Source organism: Dendrobates tinctorius, unplaced genomic scaffold, assembly GCF_039654945.1.
Source record: "Dendrobates tinctorius isolate UK_male_01 unplaced genomic scaffold, ASM3965494v1 ptg000022l, whole genome shotgun sequence".
In the NCBI taxonomy this organism is placed as follows: domain Eukaryota; kingdom Metazoa; phylum Chordata; class Amphibia; order Anura; family Dendrobatidae; genus Dendrobates; species Dendrobates tinctorius.
Window position 1 is genome coordinate 28,914,589 of NW_027361690.1, and position 17,701 is coordinate 28,932,289.

Below are 17,701 nucleotides of genomic sequence, written 5' to 3' on the forward strand. Positions count from 1 at the left end.
TGATCTGATGCGCTCCATGTTATTGGCTATGCTAGCAGTTTGTTTATTTCTTGGGAAGGATTCAGCACAAACTTGCTCCCCCTCCTCCTCCCCTCTTCATAGACTGAAGCATTACGATGTGAAACATTTACTGAGCTGTACCCTGAGAAACACCCGAGATTGAAAGTTCAGAGTAAAACTAAGGAGTTTTATATAAATTCAGTTGCATTTGAGCATTTCACATTAACTCAAGATAACAAATATTTCGTGTGAGTGTATGACAGATGAAAACACATACTGTGAGCTCAAAATCAGTGCATACTCAGGCAGTGATAAAAAATGCTCCTACAAGAGCTTCCAATCTAAACAAACACATTTACAGCGCTTACAGCCAGAAGTTTTCAAAGCGGTGACAAAGATCACAGTGACATCAAGAAACCAGAGCCCAGTACTTCCCGCCATGCAAAGGAGGAGGAAAGAGTGTCTAAAACTTCAGTTACAGGATATTTTGTGACAAAGTTACTGTAAGAATGACAGCAGATATGTTTAAAAGACAGCTCATCGGGCTTGTTGTGGAAGACTGTGTACCATTATCATTAATTGCATCAGCTTTTAGAGGAGAAATGGCCCGCAAACTTGGTGTTTCTCTGGGAAGAGTACATTAGAAAAATGATAATTACTTACCGGTAATTTGATTTTCCAGAGCCATGACAGCACCGCACATGAGAGATGGTATCCGCCCCCAGGAATTGGAAACCTGTAGCAGAGCTAAAAGGGGGCGGAGTCTCTCTCCTCAGTTTGTTTCAGAGTATGCAAGGTAACCGCCTTATTAGTTGACATGTATTGTTATTTGATTAAGTCACTCTTACCACCTTCCTTTGATATATATTTTATATTTCTATACATATTTTTTTCTCATATATACATATATTTGTGCATCACACAACCATCACCAAGATAGGGCGGGAATCAATGCGGTGCTGTCATGGCTCTAGAAAATCAAATTACCGGTAAGTAATTATCATTTTTTCCCTTCCCCATGACAGCAGCGCACATGAGAGGTAGAAATAGAAGAGACTCCTAGGGTGGGACAACAGCAGATAACACCTTTCTCCCAAAGGCAAGATTCGAGAGCCCTAGATCTAGCCTATAGTGACGGAAAAAAGTGGAAATCTGTTCCACAGATGCATTTGCCCTTTCAGCCAAGGGCAATGGCCCTTGTAGAGTTAGCCTGACCTGAGGAAGAGTAAGACAGTGAAATTGCCGTCACGCACTGTTTTTTTTCCTTCCCGTTCGTCCCCTGAAGGAGACAAAAAGGGCCGAAGACTGTCGCCATAATTTTGCGACCTCTATGTACTGGAGTAGGCAACGTCTGACATCCAAGCAATGAAAGGTTTGCTCTCCCTGGGATTTTGGGTTGGCATAAAAAACGAGGGCAAAATTATTTCCTGGACCCTGTGAATTTTGGAATTGACCTTTCGGAGGAAGGCTGGGTCAGTTTTTAAGATTACTGTCATCCAAAAAGGTAGTGTATGGTGGATTTACAGAGATAGCTTGCAGCGCGCAGATACGTCGAGCTGAAGTCAAGGCACCAGGAGAACCATTTTCAACGTTAATGCCTTTACCAAAGTGGAAGTAATAGGCTCGAAAGGAGGAGATGTTAGGGCATGTGATACTAAATTTAGATCCCAGGGAGCTACCTTAGTCAGTAATTTTGAGGGTCTGGTTGTGAAGGAGGCTCGAATGAACCTATAGACCCAAAGGTGATTGGCAAGTTTTTGGTCAAATAACGCACCCAGGGCAGATACTTGCACTTTTAGGGTGCTCGTGGACAACCCTCTTTCTAGCCCTTTTTGGAGGAATTCCAGGTTCTCTTTTATTGGAACTTCCTGGCTCGTTTTGGATAACGGTCAGACTGAACTCCAGGAACCTTTCCCAAATTTTTTGGTACTTGACTTAGGTTACGTTTTTTCTGCCAGCGAGCAGGGTGGTCACCAAGGGCCTGAGAATCCCTTTGTTAAAAAGTCCCCTCAAGTTCCATGCGGTGAGATGGAGTCTGTGCACTTGAGGATGTAGTACTGGGCCCTGGTGAAGTAGATTCGGGATATCCGGGAGGATCCATTGGTCCGAGACAGACATGCAGCCAAGTCATGTGAACTATGCCCTTTTTGGCCAGAAGGTCACGATAAGGATTGTTCATGCCTTGTCTTCTCGAATCTTTTCCAGGAATATTGGGATTAACGGAATCGGGGGGAAAATGCATAAGCTAGGCGAAATTCCCAGCGGTGTAGCAGTGCATCCACCCCTTCTGGGTGTTCTCTTGGGTTTAGAGAGTAGAACCTGTTTACTTTCCGATTCCTTCTTGTGGCAAACATTCACTTCTGATGTGCCACAGACTCTCCCAAAAATCTCCAGATTTAGCGACCACTCCTCCTGGTGTAATACATGCCGGCTTAAGAAGTCGGCCAGAAGATTGTCTGTCCCTTCTGCCATCAGAAATGTTGACCGTGTACCCCCTTTTCGGTTTATGTAGGCTATGGCAGTACTGTTGTCGGATAAAATTGCACCATATTTGCCTTGGATTTCTTCTTTTACCTGAAGAAATGACCGTTTTACAGCTGCCAGTTCTTTTAAACTGGAGGATGCTGTCCTTATTGAGGGTTCCCATTGGCCCTGTAGAATCCCGTCCGCTAGGTGTGCTCCCCAACCTAATGGACTTGTGTCCGTGGTTAGCACCACCAGGTTGTGAACAGACCAGGGTACTGCCCTGCTTAAGTTTTCGGTGCTCAGCCATCATTTTAACGAGTTCTGAACTTGTGGCGAAAAGATTATTTCCCGATTCAAATTGCAAGGGTATTTTCCCTGCTTGGCCAAGATCTGCCACTGTAATTTTGTGTGGCTTTGCGATCACTGGACCGCCGGGATTATCACTGTTAAGGGACCTAGAAGTGACATCGCCCCTCTTACCGATATGGCCTGAACAGGTTGTATTTTTGATGAATGGTCCGAAACTTCCTCTCTGGGTGGACACATTGTTGTTTGACTGAATCTAATTGAATTCAGAGGAATTCTTGTCTGGACCGGAACCTGGATTTTTTTTTTCCCCCTGGTTTACCGTCAAGCCTACCCTGGTTAATATCTCCAATACTTTTGTGACTGCCTTTCCACAATTTTCTTGTTGTTCCTCACAAGGACATCGCCCAAATAGGGTACAAGTTTCCATTTTGAAGCTCTCCGTACGGATATCGGTTCAACGCTCTTATGTTGAATATTGTTCTCAATGAATGGTCGGGCTTTGGCATGAGGAACAGGGTGCTGTAGAATCCCTATTTGGTGTTGTGGTACTTTTATCAGTACTTCTTTTTGGCCACATGCGTCATTTTTATTCACTGCGGCGGGGAGCTGCGCAGACCTTCCGATAATAGCTTGGCTATCCAATTTGTGGCGGGTAATGCCGCCCACGGGTGCCGAAGTCTTCCCCCCCCCCCCCCACTCCACCGGAATTTTGGAGCCTAGGGAAGGGGGGTGGTGGGAATCTTTTCTCTTGACGCTTTCCCCAAAAATTTGTCTGACGCCTTCCTGAAGAGGTATTGTCCCTCACACGGGACTGCACGGCGCTTGACCTTCGACTGGAAATCTGCGGCCCAATTTTTTACCATAGTGCTCTGCGACCCGAATTTGAAAGGGCGCATGCACGGCGGCACATTGGACGGAGTCAACCGCGGCATCTGCCAGGAATCCTGGCGCTTTCTGTAGGGAAAGTATTGCTTCTAGCAGCCTTTCCCTTGGGCATTTATTTGCTCATCGAGTTCCTCTAACCACTTGACCATAGCATGTGCTGTGCAAGTGGGGGGTAACCCCAGTTTAAATGACCATGCTGGCGCCTCCCAAGCATATTTTTGAAAAGCATCAGCCTTTTTTTCCTTCAAGGGGATCTTTTAAGGCACCCATGTCTTCAAATGGCAGGGCTATCCCTCTGGAGGTACTGGCGATAGCAGCATCCAGTGTAGGAGCTTTACCCCCCCCATTTTTCACATACTTCATCAGACGGGTATTTACTTTTAAGTGTTTGTGGCATGGACATCTTTTTGTTGGGCCTTTTTTAAAAATTTAGTAGATTATCGTAGGAAGGAAACCTTGCGTTTCTTCCTTTCTAAATTACTAAACATGAAATCCTGTACTGTCTGCGGCTCCCTAGGCGTTTCAATCCCCATGGTAGACCTGACAGTTTGAGTGATTTTCAGATATCTTCGGATAGAAAATAAAGGTGACCTTCTTCCTCGTCTGAGGAGTCCAAGTCTGAGTCATCAGAGGGCTACTCTCCCAGCTCTTCCTCCGAGTCCTCACCGTTTGAATCTCTGTAGGAGGTCGGGTTGAGGTAGGTTTGGCAGAGCTGAGCGCAGTGTGCTGCTTTGTTTTTACCTCATCCCGGATAATAGTTTATTTTCTGGAGTAGGGATGGTGATTTTTCGGCCACTGTTTTCTTAATACACCAGCGCCAGAGTCGCTTATCGTATGTTTTAGGGAGGGTTTTTCTGCATGTTATTCTTTGTTCGAATGTGGCTTTTTTTTTTTTTTTTTTTTTAAGCATGACCTGTCGATTTCCAGCTGGTCTCCCATTCTGGTCCCAGGACAGCCTCAAGTTGCTTAGCGGCCGCCACCTGACAAATGCAGTCACGCTCAGCCTCGAATGGCCGGTGGCCCAGCCTTAAGTTGCCTAGCAGCTGACACCTGATCAGAACATTCACGCTAGGGAACACATGACAGTAGGCATCATTACCCACACATTTTTGTCTTACAAGGCACTCACCCATACCCCCTGGGTACTACGGTAGCCTCCGGGTCTTCCTCTGATGTGCGCGCTTCAGTTGCGGGGTCCGCCATGCTTTACCAGCTGCTGCCGCCTGCACCTTGTTTCATTATAATGGAGGAGTGGTGTGCGCGCTCCTGGATCAGCTCCCTCCCGGAAGTGTCCAGCACACCAGCTACCCGCGGCGTGTGACGACGTCACTTCCAGTGCGACCGGAAGCAGTCCCCCAGTCGGCACCAGAGTCGTGATGGACACGCCTCCTCCTGGCCCAGCCTCCCGACAGAAGCGGCCGCCGGGGAATGCGCGCGGCACTGACAGTCCCCCCCCCACCTTGGCTGGGATTACAGGCGCGCGCCACCGCGCCCAGCTGCCTTTCCCCTCATACGGACCTCGGCCTCCAGACCGGATTTCATCAGGTGGGGATCCCCCTGGAGGTATGAGACCTGCCTCAGGCATCCATCTGCAGCAACAGAAAACCAAACTGAGGAGAGAGGCGCCGCCCCCTTCTTTTATCTCTGCTACAGGTTTCCTGTTCCTGGGGGTGGATACCATCTCATGTTTGGTGCTGTCATGGGGAAGGGAAAAATTAGTGATTGAAGAAGCCCTTAACCAAAAGGAAGATCTTAAAAAGACCTAAGACATGCTTTATATGTCTTAAAATGGATGCCTGCACTTGTCACAGAGTGAACTATTTTGCCATCAACGTTTGATTTGTTTGTGACAATAAGAAAATTGTTGTTACCAAGACACAGGCAGTAAAATATACTAAAGCTCATCACATCAGCCAGTCTCGCCAAGCCTTAGTGGAAAAAGTTCTGCAAGATTATTAACTCAAAAAGAACAGATTCTTAATATTTTAACTGGCAATGCTTCAGACATGATAAGTACAATTAAACTGATGAATGAGAATAATAAAAGGTGAACAGCAGCTAGAAGAAAACTTCACATTTAGTACGAGTATGTTTAAGATGGGAGGCAACAGTCCTTTGAGGAACAAACAGATATTACCACTGAAGAACAGCAAAATGATACTTTACAATTAGATGATTTTGTTGAAGCTGCTTTAAAAGCCTTCTCATATTCATCACATGCGCTGTGGCTGGCAATAAGAGAACTCTGACGGGCAAAGTGAAGAAATTGGTTATTGCTGACAGAACCCCTAAGATAGATTCCATTTTTAAGAGACGTGCTGGAAAAGGGGCAATTGTGGGTCAAGCCACTCAGTGAGGAAGCACCCATTTAATGATTGAGCAATTGCTTGAGCTGAAACCCTTCCTTGTGGATATGGCGAACCCTCAGGAAACACTAAATGAAGGTCAATGGACACAGGTGACTGGATTGAAGGAATTGCTTAGTGACCCATTGAAGCTAGTTTCACACTAGCGTTTATGAGCGCAGCGACGGCCTGCGCACGGCCGCCGCTAAGCCCCGCCCCTGCCGCGCCTCCGCCGGTAGCTCCGCCCACCGGCGCATGACGCTGCATGCGCCCCCTATCTTTATCACAGGGGGCGCAGGCCATGCGCAGTATGCGTTTGGCGGCGCATGCGCCTTTTTGACGGTGCGCCGACGCAACCAAACTGCAGCAGGCTGCGTTTGGCGCAGGTCGGCGCACCGTCAAAAGGAATGAATGGAAGAACTTGCTGTTTTGCTCCTGGCACTGAGAGCTGGGTGTCAGCTGTCATAATCAACTGATACCTGGCAGTGATCGCTGGTGCACAGCCCCCTGTGCGCTTGCGATCACCATGACGTACATGTGCTGCACTGGTCGGGAACTCCTTCCCGATTAGAACGTACATGTAGTGCAAATGTCGGGAAAAGGTTAATAGGCAGGCACTTCAGAAATGCTGGCAGGTAATTTTTCCTGAAACTTTTTTTTTTGTTTGTTTTTTGCTTATGCCGATCGTTTAAGAGGTTTTTGGTTGTTTCAAGAGTTTATCCAGCGTTTTTGTTTGAGTCTTTATTTTCATTTTTCTAGTTTTTTTCAGGCTATTTTCACACTAGCGTATGGAGGAGCTGCGGAGGGATGCGGACATTATCCGTGAAGCTCCCCCACTGCCGTGCTTCCTCCGCACCCTATCTTTAGCATTGGGTACACAGGCCATGCCGATATATGTGGATGCCGCAACGTGTTGGATTTTGTTGTGGTCGCCGTCAAAATGACGCATGTGGAGGCATCCTCATACATCGGCATAGCCTGCGTACCCAATGCTAAAGATAGGGTACACAGGCCGCATGACGACAGAGGCAGAGCTGAACAAAGGAGGTGCGGCATGGGCGGAGCTTCACGGATAACGTCCGCATCTCCTCCATATGCTAGTGTGAAACTAGCTTTACACACACACACACACACACACACACACACACACACACATTCATTCTTTTCAGCTTTTTCTGGGTGTGGAGGTTATGTGTAAAACACATTACTTGACAAGATAGTTTGACTAACTGGAAAGAGGGGTGACAGCAGGAGAACGATTGCAGATTAAAAATGCTACACCGTGTACCCACATTATGGTGCAAAAAACTTGTAGAATTCAAGCCAACAAATAGATGGTGTAATGTTAGACAAAACTGAGTCTAAAGAGCCAAATTTATCACAGCATGCAAATTGACAAACATGGTACGGTTTAGACTGCATTTGAAACATATGCCATCTATTCAAGTTATTACAAAATTGCCCCTTATGCCCCAAGCGTACCATGGGTATCATGAAGGGTGTATAAAATGTACTACGCGTTAATCCGTAAGATGCTAGCTCAGACCAAGAATCAATATATGGTGGGTGTCAAATTCTCAACTCTCCTAGCCTGTCTGAACTAGCACTATGTGACCCATTTACAGATTTCTGCAGAACTGATGTATTAACATAAGTGGCTGCTAAAAACTAGACTTCACTTGTGTAATAGACCATTGTACGTAAACCGGCATAGCGGTCATTACAAGACGCAGCCATTAGCCAGCATCACCTTGTCCCTGTGGTACTAAAAAGGTCAACCCGAGAGCAAACAGCTCAACCCATCCTTTATCCACACCACGTGTATATTACCTGACTGTGAATATTTTTCTCAAAATCCAGCTGTTCCTTGAGTGTTTGCATCTTATTTTCCAGGTCAACTCTCCATAGCATTTCATCATGAAGTTGTTTGGTTGTGTCTCTTAAAGAACCTTCAAGCTGAAAAGAGTTAAATATGAATTACAAAAATATAAAACTGAACCAATGTCCACGTTCAGCACAGAAAAACCTGGGATTACATACAAATCCTAACTCTAATTTTTATTATAATAAGAAAACAGAAAATATTTGCTTTGACATTTTTTTTTTTTTTAGAAGGGCAGAAAATACAATGCGATTTCACCTCATCGTACAACGGTCACCATTCATGTAAGCACTGAAAGGGAAGACCAAACCTTGTAAAAAAAAAAAAAAAAAAAAAAAAACACCCCTCTTTCAGATTTGGTTCCCAATATATAGGGCCAAATTGTTTATACCTTAACCAAATAAACTGCTGGGATTCCACAAAGAAATGTGCCATTACAAAAATAAATATAATGCACAGCAATGCAAAAACGACATCACATGCACATTTTCACGCTTCTATTGCTTTTTCTTACCTCTTCAGTATTCGGAAATCCTGAACTCATTAATAGAATTATGTTCGTTCCTTGAACAGCCCCCATTCTATATAGTTGGAAACCACTACACAACCCACTTCAGCAAAAAGGCTCGTTCTCTTCCTGAAGCGGCTTCACCGCCTGAATTAAAGCACCATGTGCACATACACTGAGAAAGGTTTCACTCTAATTTATTGAGGAAAAAGAAACAAACATTTGTAGCAAAAGTACACAGGATCTCGCTGCAAACCCATACATGGTTTTGGAGCGCCCTGTGCTATATAAACTGTAAAGCCCACCAGACAAAGGGTGGTTTGGTTGATTGGATGACAGCCATCTAGAGGTTTCTCCCATACACAGAAGCTCACTCTGTTAGGCATCTCTATGCTCTATGATGGATACTGCCATACATCTCTAAACGCAGCTTAGCTCTCAGAACAAAAGGATCGGAGAACAAAACCTGGAATGTCTGACCCTCATCTCTATTGACAAGCATCTGTCAGGGGCCCCCAATACACATTAGACTTTCAGTAGAAACCAATGATATAGTCTAATGTACGGTTGCTCAGTGGTTAGCACCGAGGTAGTACTATTGTCCTGTGTTCAAATCCCAACAAGGACAACATCTGCAAGGAGATTGTATGTTCTCCTCATGTTTGCATTTTTCGGTTTCTTCCCACACCCCAAAGACATACCGATAGGGAATTTAGATTGTGAGCACCAGTGTGGACAGTGGCGACAACGTCTGTAAAGCGCTGTGGAATTAATGGCGCTATATACGACAAGTAATATAAATAGCGTATATGAGGTTTTTAAGTCTAGTATTTCATTGCTCTCCTGCCCAGTTTGCTGCCTAAGGCCGGGATCACACATGCGAGAAACTCACAATACATGGAAACACACGCTACGCTCCTGAGTGCCGGGTATAAACATGCGAGACTCGGCCGAGTTTCTTGCATGTGTGATCCCGACCTAACCATTACAATGTGCAGGAAACACACAGCTTGAGGCAGCACTTTTAGAGAAGTGGGGAGCTAGGTGGTCTGATGTGGTAAAGGTCAGCATGTCACTGCACCAATACAACAAAAGCAGTGTAAGATAGTGCTCCTAGAGGCATGTGACTGCGTTCCCCAACACAGAATCACCCAGCTTACAGCAGTGAACACACATTTGAGATGAGCGTCACACAATTCAGTTTGCCTGGATTACTACAATAATGACATTTATTCCAATAATTTACACCCAAACATGCAAAAATTACCCTGGTCACTATTTTTGGAGATCATTTGGTTATGCTCAAACAGTGGATTTGTCCTATACATTACTTTCCAAAAGCCTCTTTCGGGGCATGCTGCTTATTTGACAAATACTCATATTAGCTTGTTGAATTGTTGAGGATTTTTGCTTCAGATTTTATCCTTTGCAATGAACAGGTGAAATCTGCATGTAATGCTTAGATAATCTCACATCATTCCAGTTTTGATCTTTTCATCCCCACAGAATATCTATAAGCGAGGTCAGGCTAAGCCTCCAGATAACAGCAGCCCTCCAAGAAGAGTTAGGGTATGTGCACACGCTGCGGATTGGGGTGCGGATTTGGCCGCGCGGATTTTGTAAAATCCGCAGGTAAAACTGCAGGTCAAAAGACCTGCGGTTTTACCTGCGGATTGCTCTGCGGTTTTGCCCTGCGGTTTTTCATCTCCTCAATGAGATGTCAAACCGCAGCAGAATCCGCAGAAAGAATTCACATGTCAATTCTTTCTGCGAATTGAAAACCGCGTGGAAAAATCCGCACCGTCTGCACTGCGGTTTTCGTTTTCCATAGGCTAGAATGGTACTGTACACCGCAGCAAAAACTGCTGCGGTTCCACAGCGGCCAAATCCGCTGCGGAACCGCAGCAGAATCTGCAACGTGTGCACATACACTTATTAGAAGCAGCTACTTACTGCGGCTATCTGTCCCTTCAGATCCTGATTCTGATCTTCCAGGCTCCTCCGGCCACTTAGCGCGGTGGCAAGCTCAGCTTCTTTTGCATTTAGTTTGGCTTCAAGATCTCGGAGTTGGCTTTGTGTCAAAGTTAAGTCGGCTTCTTTTCTGTTATTTCTGAAATAAGATTGACAATTGCTAACGTGTCAAGTCTGTGCTCAAGTTATACCAATACTATGATATGGGAGATTTGTGCGGCCAGCGTGAAATGTATCGGTGGAATGGAAACATTTACAAACTGGAAATTATTATGCAAATTTTGCCAAATGAATCAAATTATGAAAGCGAATTGGAGAAAGTACATAGTTTGGGCCAACAACAAAATTAATTACAGGTAAGCTAAAATGTGTGAACGGCGCTGTGATGTTCCACTCTGTACATGGATTACATCTAGCCACCACTGGAGCAGAAAAGTTAATCAGAGGGGTGCCGGACCCCCAGACATCTGATATTGAACTGCAGCAATTCTCCATAAACCTGGGTGGACTTAATGGTTTTGTCAATGCAACAAGACAATTCATGTAAATACACCCTAAGGTTCAGTTTAGGCGAACACCAAACATTGTGGACCAGCACGTCAGTATTCTGCGGACACGACTGGATCCATGTGCTCCTCTGCGAAGTGGCCGGGAGCAGGAGCTGCCTGCAATTTATATGCACTAGACCGGAAATCTGACCAAACTACAACATGCTGCGATCTTTTTTGTGCACGGAACTCTAAACGGGATCTCCACTAAACAACATTTATTCCGAAGGTAACTGAATGACTGCCGGGTGTGTGACCACTCAAGAACAAGCGCTCCCAAGTACCCTAGCTGAAAGAGATGTGGTCACGTGTGTGAACATTGCTCCAATCGCGGTTAAGGGCTCATTTACGTTATATGACTTGCAGAGTTAAACGACCACAGACTTGCTATATGTTTGCCAATTGAGGGTAATTTAGTAGCCCACTTACTTAGAACGATCAGTAACATTGTTTGGTGTGCATAAGTTGCTTCTCATTTACATAGGACAACGTGCTGCCGAGAATGATCATTTTTTTTATGTAGGCCAAAAGATCATTTCACCCGACGATCAAACGTTTTGCTCATTCATCAGGTGAAAGAAAGCCTATTTACACGGCACGATTTTCAAGAAACAAGCATTCCTAGGAATATTCCTGAATTGGTCAGTGTAAATGCACCTTACAAGAATTATCCAATTAAAAAAGGTATCACCTATCCCAAGGATAGGTGAGAAGTTATTAATAGAGGTCCAACCACTGGAACCTGCACTGATCGGCAGAATGGGGCCACTTATCTCCATCAGAATGGGCTGGCTGTTACTGATGCTCGACTACTCCATTCTTTCCCTATGGGGGCAGCCAAGCTTGGCTATTTCTGGCAGCAACATAGAGAATGAATGGAGGGGATACTCCATTGTGTAATAGGCATAAAAGTGTCCCCTCAGCAACAAAAATTCCCTAATCTGCTGATTGGTGGCGAGGGTCCCGAAGCTCAGACCTCAACCAATCAGTAAATTATCGCCTATCTTGCAGATGGTTGATAACTAGAGATGAGTGAATCCGAACTTAAAAAGTCCGGGGTTTGTACCGGACAGTTAGTGTCCGATGCCAAATGCCGAACAAGGACTTATCCCGGAAGTTAGTTGCAATGTTCGGAGTTCAGGGGGAAGTCCATTGGAGAGAAAATTTTCTGGGTCCCCATAGTCTTCACTTAGGTTCGGGTGCAGTTCTGATACCCAAACTTTGGAATAAAGTTTGGGAAGGGTTCCAAAACGCAAACTTCCATGGGTCCACTCATCCCTAGGGATAACTTGTTTTCACTGGATAACCACCAATGTAAGGGTCTGAAATCTCAGCCATCTGTCACTGGGGCTCAGGACCCTTCTCCAGATCAATGTGGGCCCCAGTGATAATATAGTTAAAGCGAACCTGTCAGCTCTTTTGGCCGTTATAAGTTATGACCACCGCCTTTCAGAGTTTATGTAGAGTATTCTATAACGCTGTAGATAAGCCCCCCGATCCGACCTGAAAGATAAGAAAAATAACTTCTTATACTCACCGGGGAAGGGGGGGGGGGGATTTCCAGTCCGATGGGTTTAGCAGGTGGGACCAGGACCTGGGAAACCATCCCCCCTGGTGAGTATAATAAAACTTTTTTCTTATCTTTCAGGTCGAATCGGGGGCTTATCTACAGCATTCTAGAATACTGTATATCAGCCCTGAAAGGCGGTGGCCATATCTTATATCGGCCAAAACCGCTGACAGGTTCCCTTTAAGTGTGTCCCGTGTGGGTGATAAAAGTTGTTTATGGGGAAACCCATTTTACAAATCAGGATTTTCACATGTAACTTGTAAACATAACACTTTCCTTATACATGCTTGACTTGTACTAATGTTTTGCTTCGCATTCTGCTCACACTATGACAACCTACATATTCGGTCACCTCCTTACACCTGGCTTGCAGCTGCTGACCATCCTCCTCACTTTCCCCTTTTCCCGGTACTCTTTCCACACTACCTCACCTCCCCGTACCTGGCCTGCAGTAGCCGGGGGCTCTCCTCTCCCCGTACCTGGCCTGCAGTACACGGGGCTCTCCCCTCCCCGTACCCGTACTGCAGCACTCGGGGCCCTCCCCTCTCCCCATGTACCTGGCCTGCAGCGGCCGGGGCCCTCCCCTCTCCCCCCGTACCTGGCCTGCAGCGGCCGGGGCCCTCCCCTCTCCCCCCGTACCTGGCCCGCAGCGGCCGGGGCCCTCCCCTCGTACCTGGCCCGCAGCGGCCGGGGCCCTCCCCTCGTACCTGGCCCGCAGCGGCCGGGGCCCTCCCCTCGTACCTGGCCCGCAGCGGCCGGGGCCCTCGCCTACCCCCCCGTACCTGGCCCGCACCGGCCGGGGCCCTCGCCTACCCCCCCGTACCTGGCCCGCACCGGCCGGGGCCCTCGCCTACCCCCCCGTACCTGGCCCGCACCGGCCGGGGCCCTCGCCTACCCCCCCCGTACCTGGCCCGCACCGGCCGGGGCCCTCGCCTACCCCCCCCGTACCTGGCCCGCACCGGCCGGGGCCCTCGCCTCCCCCCCCGTACCTGGCCCGCACCGGCCGGGGCCCTCGCCTCCCCCCCCGTACCTGGCCCGCAGTACCCGGGGCCCTCGCCTCCCCCCCCCGTACCTGGCCCGCACCGGCCGGGGCCCTCGCCTCCCCCCCCGTACCTGGCCCGCACCGGCCGGGGCCCTCGCCTCCCCCCCCGTACCTGGCCCGCAGTACCCGGGGCCCTCGCCTCCCCCCCCGTACCTGGCCCGCACCGGCCGGGGCCCTCGCCTCCCCCCCCGTACCTGGCCCGCAGTACCCGGGGCCCTCGCCTCCCCCCCCCGTACCTGGCCCGCAGTACCCGGGGCCCTCGCCTCCCCCCCCCGTACCTGGCCCGCAGTACCCGGGGCCCTCGCCTCCCCCCCCGTACCTGGCCCGCAGTACCCGGGGCCCTCGCCTCCCCCCCCGTACCTGGCCCGCAGTACCCGGGGCCCTCGCCTCCCCCCCCGTACCTGGCCCGCAGTACCCGGGGCCCTCGCCTCCCCCCCCGTACCTGGCCCGCAGTACCCGGGGCCCTCGCCTCCCCCCCCGTACCTGGCCCGCACCGGCCGGGGCCCTCGCCTCCCCCCCCGTACCTGGCCCGCAGTACCCGGGGCCCTCGCCTCCCCCCCCCGTACCTGGCCCGCACCGGCCGGGGCCCTCGCCTCCCCCCCCCGTACCTGGCCCGCAGTACCCGGGGCCCTCGCCTCCCCCCCCGTACCTGGCCCGCAGTACCCGGGGCCCTCGCCTCCCCCCCCGTACCTGGCCCGCAGTACCCGGGGCCCTCGCCTCCCCCCCCGTACCTGGCCCGCAGTACCCGGGGCCCTCGCCTCCCCCCCCGTACCTGGCCCGCACCGGCCGGGGCCCTCGCCTCCCCCCCCGTACCTGGCCCGCAGTACCCGGGGCCCTCGCCTCCCCCCCCGTACCTGGCCCGCAGTACCCGGGGCCCTCGCCTCCCCCCCCCCGTACCTGGCCCGCAGTACCCGGGGCCCTCACCTCACCGTACCTGGCCCGCAGTACCCGGGGCCCTCACCTCACCGTACCTGGCCCGCAGTACCCGGGGCCCTCACCTCACCGTACCTGGCCCGCAGTACCCGGGGCCCTCACCGTACCTGGCCCGCAGTACCCGGGGCCCTCACCGTACCTGGCCCGCAGTACCCGGGGCCCTCACCGTACCTGGCCCGCAGTACCCGGGGCCCTCACCGTACCTGGCCCGCAGTACCCGGGGCCCTCACCGTACCTGGCCCGCAGTACCCGGGGCCCTCACCGTACCTGGCCCGCAGTACCCGGGGCCCTCACCGTACCTGGCCCGCAGTACCCGGGGCCCTCACCGTACCTGGCCCGCAGTACCCGGGGCCCTCTCTCCTCCCCCCAGTACCTGACCCGCAGTACCCGGGGCCCTCTCTCCTCCCCCCAGTACCTGGCCTGCAGTACCCGGGGCCATCTCTCCTCCCCCCAGTACCTGGCCCGCAGTACCCGGGGCCATCTCTCCTCCCCCCAGTACCTGGCCCGCAGTACCCGGGGCCATCTCTCCTCCCCCCAGTACCTGGCCCGCAGTACCCGGGGCCATCTCTCCTCCCCCCAGTACCTGGCCCGCAGTACCCGGGGCCATCTCTCCTCCCCCCAGTACCTGGCCCGCAGTACCCGGGGCCATCTCTCCTCCCCCCAGTACCTGGCCTGCAGTACCCGGGGCCCTCACCTCTCCGTACCTGGCCTGCAGTACCCAAGGCCCTCACCTCCCCGTACTTGGCCTGCAGTACCCGGGGCCCTCACCTCCCCGTACCTGGCCTGCAGTACCCGGGGCCCTCACCTCCCAGTACCTGGCCTGCAGTACCCGGGGCTCTCCCCACCTCCCAGTACCTGGCCTGCAGTACCCGGGGCCCTCACCTCCCAGTACCTGGCCTGCAGTACCCGGGGCTCTCCCCTCCCCCCGTACCTGGCTTGCAGCACCCGGGGCCCTCACCTCCCAGTACCTGGCCTGCAGTACCCGGGGCCCTCACCTCCCAGTACCTGGCCTGCAGTACCCGGGGCCCTCACCTCCCAGTACCTGGCCTGCAGTACCCGGGGCTCTCCCCTCCCCCAGTACCTGGCCTGCAGTACCCGGGGCCCTCACCTCCCAGTACCTGGCCTGCAGTACCCGGGGCTCTCCCCTCCCAGTACCTGGCCTGCAGTACCCGGGGACCTCACCTCTCCGTACCTGGCCTGCAGTACCCAAGGCCCTCACCTCCCAGTACCTGGCCTGCAGTACCCGGGGCTCTCCCCTCCCCCAGTACCTGGCCTGCAGTACCCGGGGCCCTCACCTCCCAGTACCTGGCCTGCAGTACCCGGGGCTCTCCCCTCCCAGTACCTGGCCTGCAGTACCCGGGGACCTCACCTCTCCGTACCTGGCCTGCAGTACCCAAGGCCCTCACCTCCCCGTACCTGGCCTGCAGTACCCGGGGCTCTCTCCTCCCCCCAGTACCTGGCCTGCAGTACCCGGGGACCTCACCTCTCCGTACCTGGCCTGCAGTACCCGGGGCCCTCACCTCCCAGTACCTGGCCTGCAGTACCCGGGGCTCTCCCCTCCCCCCGTACCTGGCCTGCAGTACCCGGGGCCCTCACCTCCCAGTACCTGGCCTGCAGTACCCGGGGCTCTCCCCTCCCCCCGTACCTGGCTTGCAGCACCCGCTGCTCCTCCAGGACCTTCCCCAGCTCCACCTGCAGCCGTGCCCGCTCGTTGGCCGTGTGGTCCAGCAGCTTGCGGGCATCGGCCAGCTCGGTCTCGTAGAGCAGGCGCAGGGTGGACACCTCCCGGGTGGTGACCTCCTCCTTCTCCTCCAGCTGCAGCTTCAGCAGGGACTTATCCGCCTCCAGAGACCGGACCCGCTCGATGTACGCGGCCAGCCGGTCATTCAGGTGCCGCAGCTCCTCTTTCTCCTGCAGGCGACTCAGGCGGGTCGGGCTTCCCGGAGAAGGGGCTCTGGCCGCGGCGGCCCGGGTGCTCCTGGCTGGTGTGGACGAGGCCATGTCTGCTCAATACTGCGCACCTGCCTCAGACAAATGGACAAGTGCGGCGGCTCCGAGTGTTCCCATATATGAGCTCCCCGGGAAATGCGGACCGCGGTGTTCCGGTACCGGCCCGGAGCGGCGCATCCTCCCTGTGCGCCCAGCACTGAGCACAGCCGGCACCAGGGGCCGGGGCGGCCGCAGCTCGGAGGCGCCATCTCTGCAGCCCAGGCATCCTATGTGCACACGTAGTTTTTTGCCTCTGCGGATTTTGCTGCGGTGTACAGTACAATGATTCCCTATGGGAATCAAAAACTGCAATGCAGACGGTGCGGAATTTTCCGCGCGGATTATCTGCGGTTTTCAATCCGCAGAAAGAATTGACGGCCTCAATAGTAAAAACCAGGTCACACTTGTCAAACACTATGCTTGACGAGTGTGACCAACCTGTCAATCACTTTCCAGGTGATGCTTCAAATCGCTTGGAAAGTGCTTGAGAAAATCGCGGCAAAATCGCAAACAGAATTGCGGTGAAATCGCGCGGAAAAAAGGAGTCCGGTTTTCACTGTGCGTTTTAAAACGCTACGTGGGCCCATAGCCTTACACCTCATCCATTATGAGGTCTAAAACCGCAGGCAAAAGTGCAGATAAACCGCAGATAAACCACAGGACTTTGTCCTGCGGATTTACCTGCGGTTTTCTCTACAAAATCCGCAGAGCCACACACTACACATACCCTGAGACTTGTGGTGTGCGCCAGTGCGGGAGGCAGGAGTGAACAAATGCGGGACATTCAGGGCATGTGCACACGGTGCGGATTCTGCTACGGTTCTGCAGCGTTTCTGCACCTGCGGGTCCGCAGCAGATTCTGTTGCGTTGTACAGTACCTTTATTTCCTGTGGAAATAATAAAACGCTGTGCACATGCTGCAGATTTTTCCGTGCGGTTTTGCTGTGGTTTACAATCCGCAGCATGTCAATTCTTTTGTGCAGAAACGCTGCGGTTTCACACCTCATCCATGGCCGCACAAAACCCACTCATACAATAAGAGACTTGACACAGAATCTTGGCAGAAATGGCCGTGTTGCTTATTAGGGTTACAAAATAACTTTTAATAAATTAACTCCATAAACACATACCACCATAAATAACCATACTCCAAAGACCAACACCAATCCACTCAATACCTGGGCGATTTACCAAATGCCACGACACGCAGGGTCATGGCCCCCCAAAACAACACAGCCAATCGTTACACCGAT

General features: G+C 51.6%; 1 protein-coding gene across 3 annotated transcripts in view; it reads right to left on the reverse strand.

Annotated features, from left to right (window-relative positions):
- LOC141084104 (lamin-B3-like) overlaps positions 1–16,566 on the reverse strand; it is an 88,401-nt gene extending 71,835 nt beyond the window's left edge. For 2 of the 3 annotated variants that reach the window (XM_073568557.1, XM_073568558.1), the window contains exons 1-3: positions 16,105–16,566; positions 10,349–10,505; positions 7,836–7,961 (exon numbers count right to left, since the gene is read on the reverse strand). In XM_073568557.1, coding sequence (XP_073424658.1) covers positions 7,836–7,961; positions 10,349–10,505; positions 16,105–16,460 — 639 coding nt within the window. In that variant the 5' untranslated portion in view covers positions 16,461–16,566. The remainder of the gene's footprint in view (positions 1–7,835; positions 7,962–10,348; positions 10,506–16,104) is intronic. The other variant, XM_073568556.1, reaches the window with a different exon arrangement.
- Between the last annotated feature and the right edge of the window lie 1,135 nt (positions 16,567–17,701).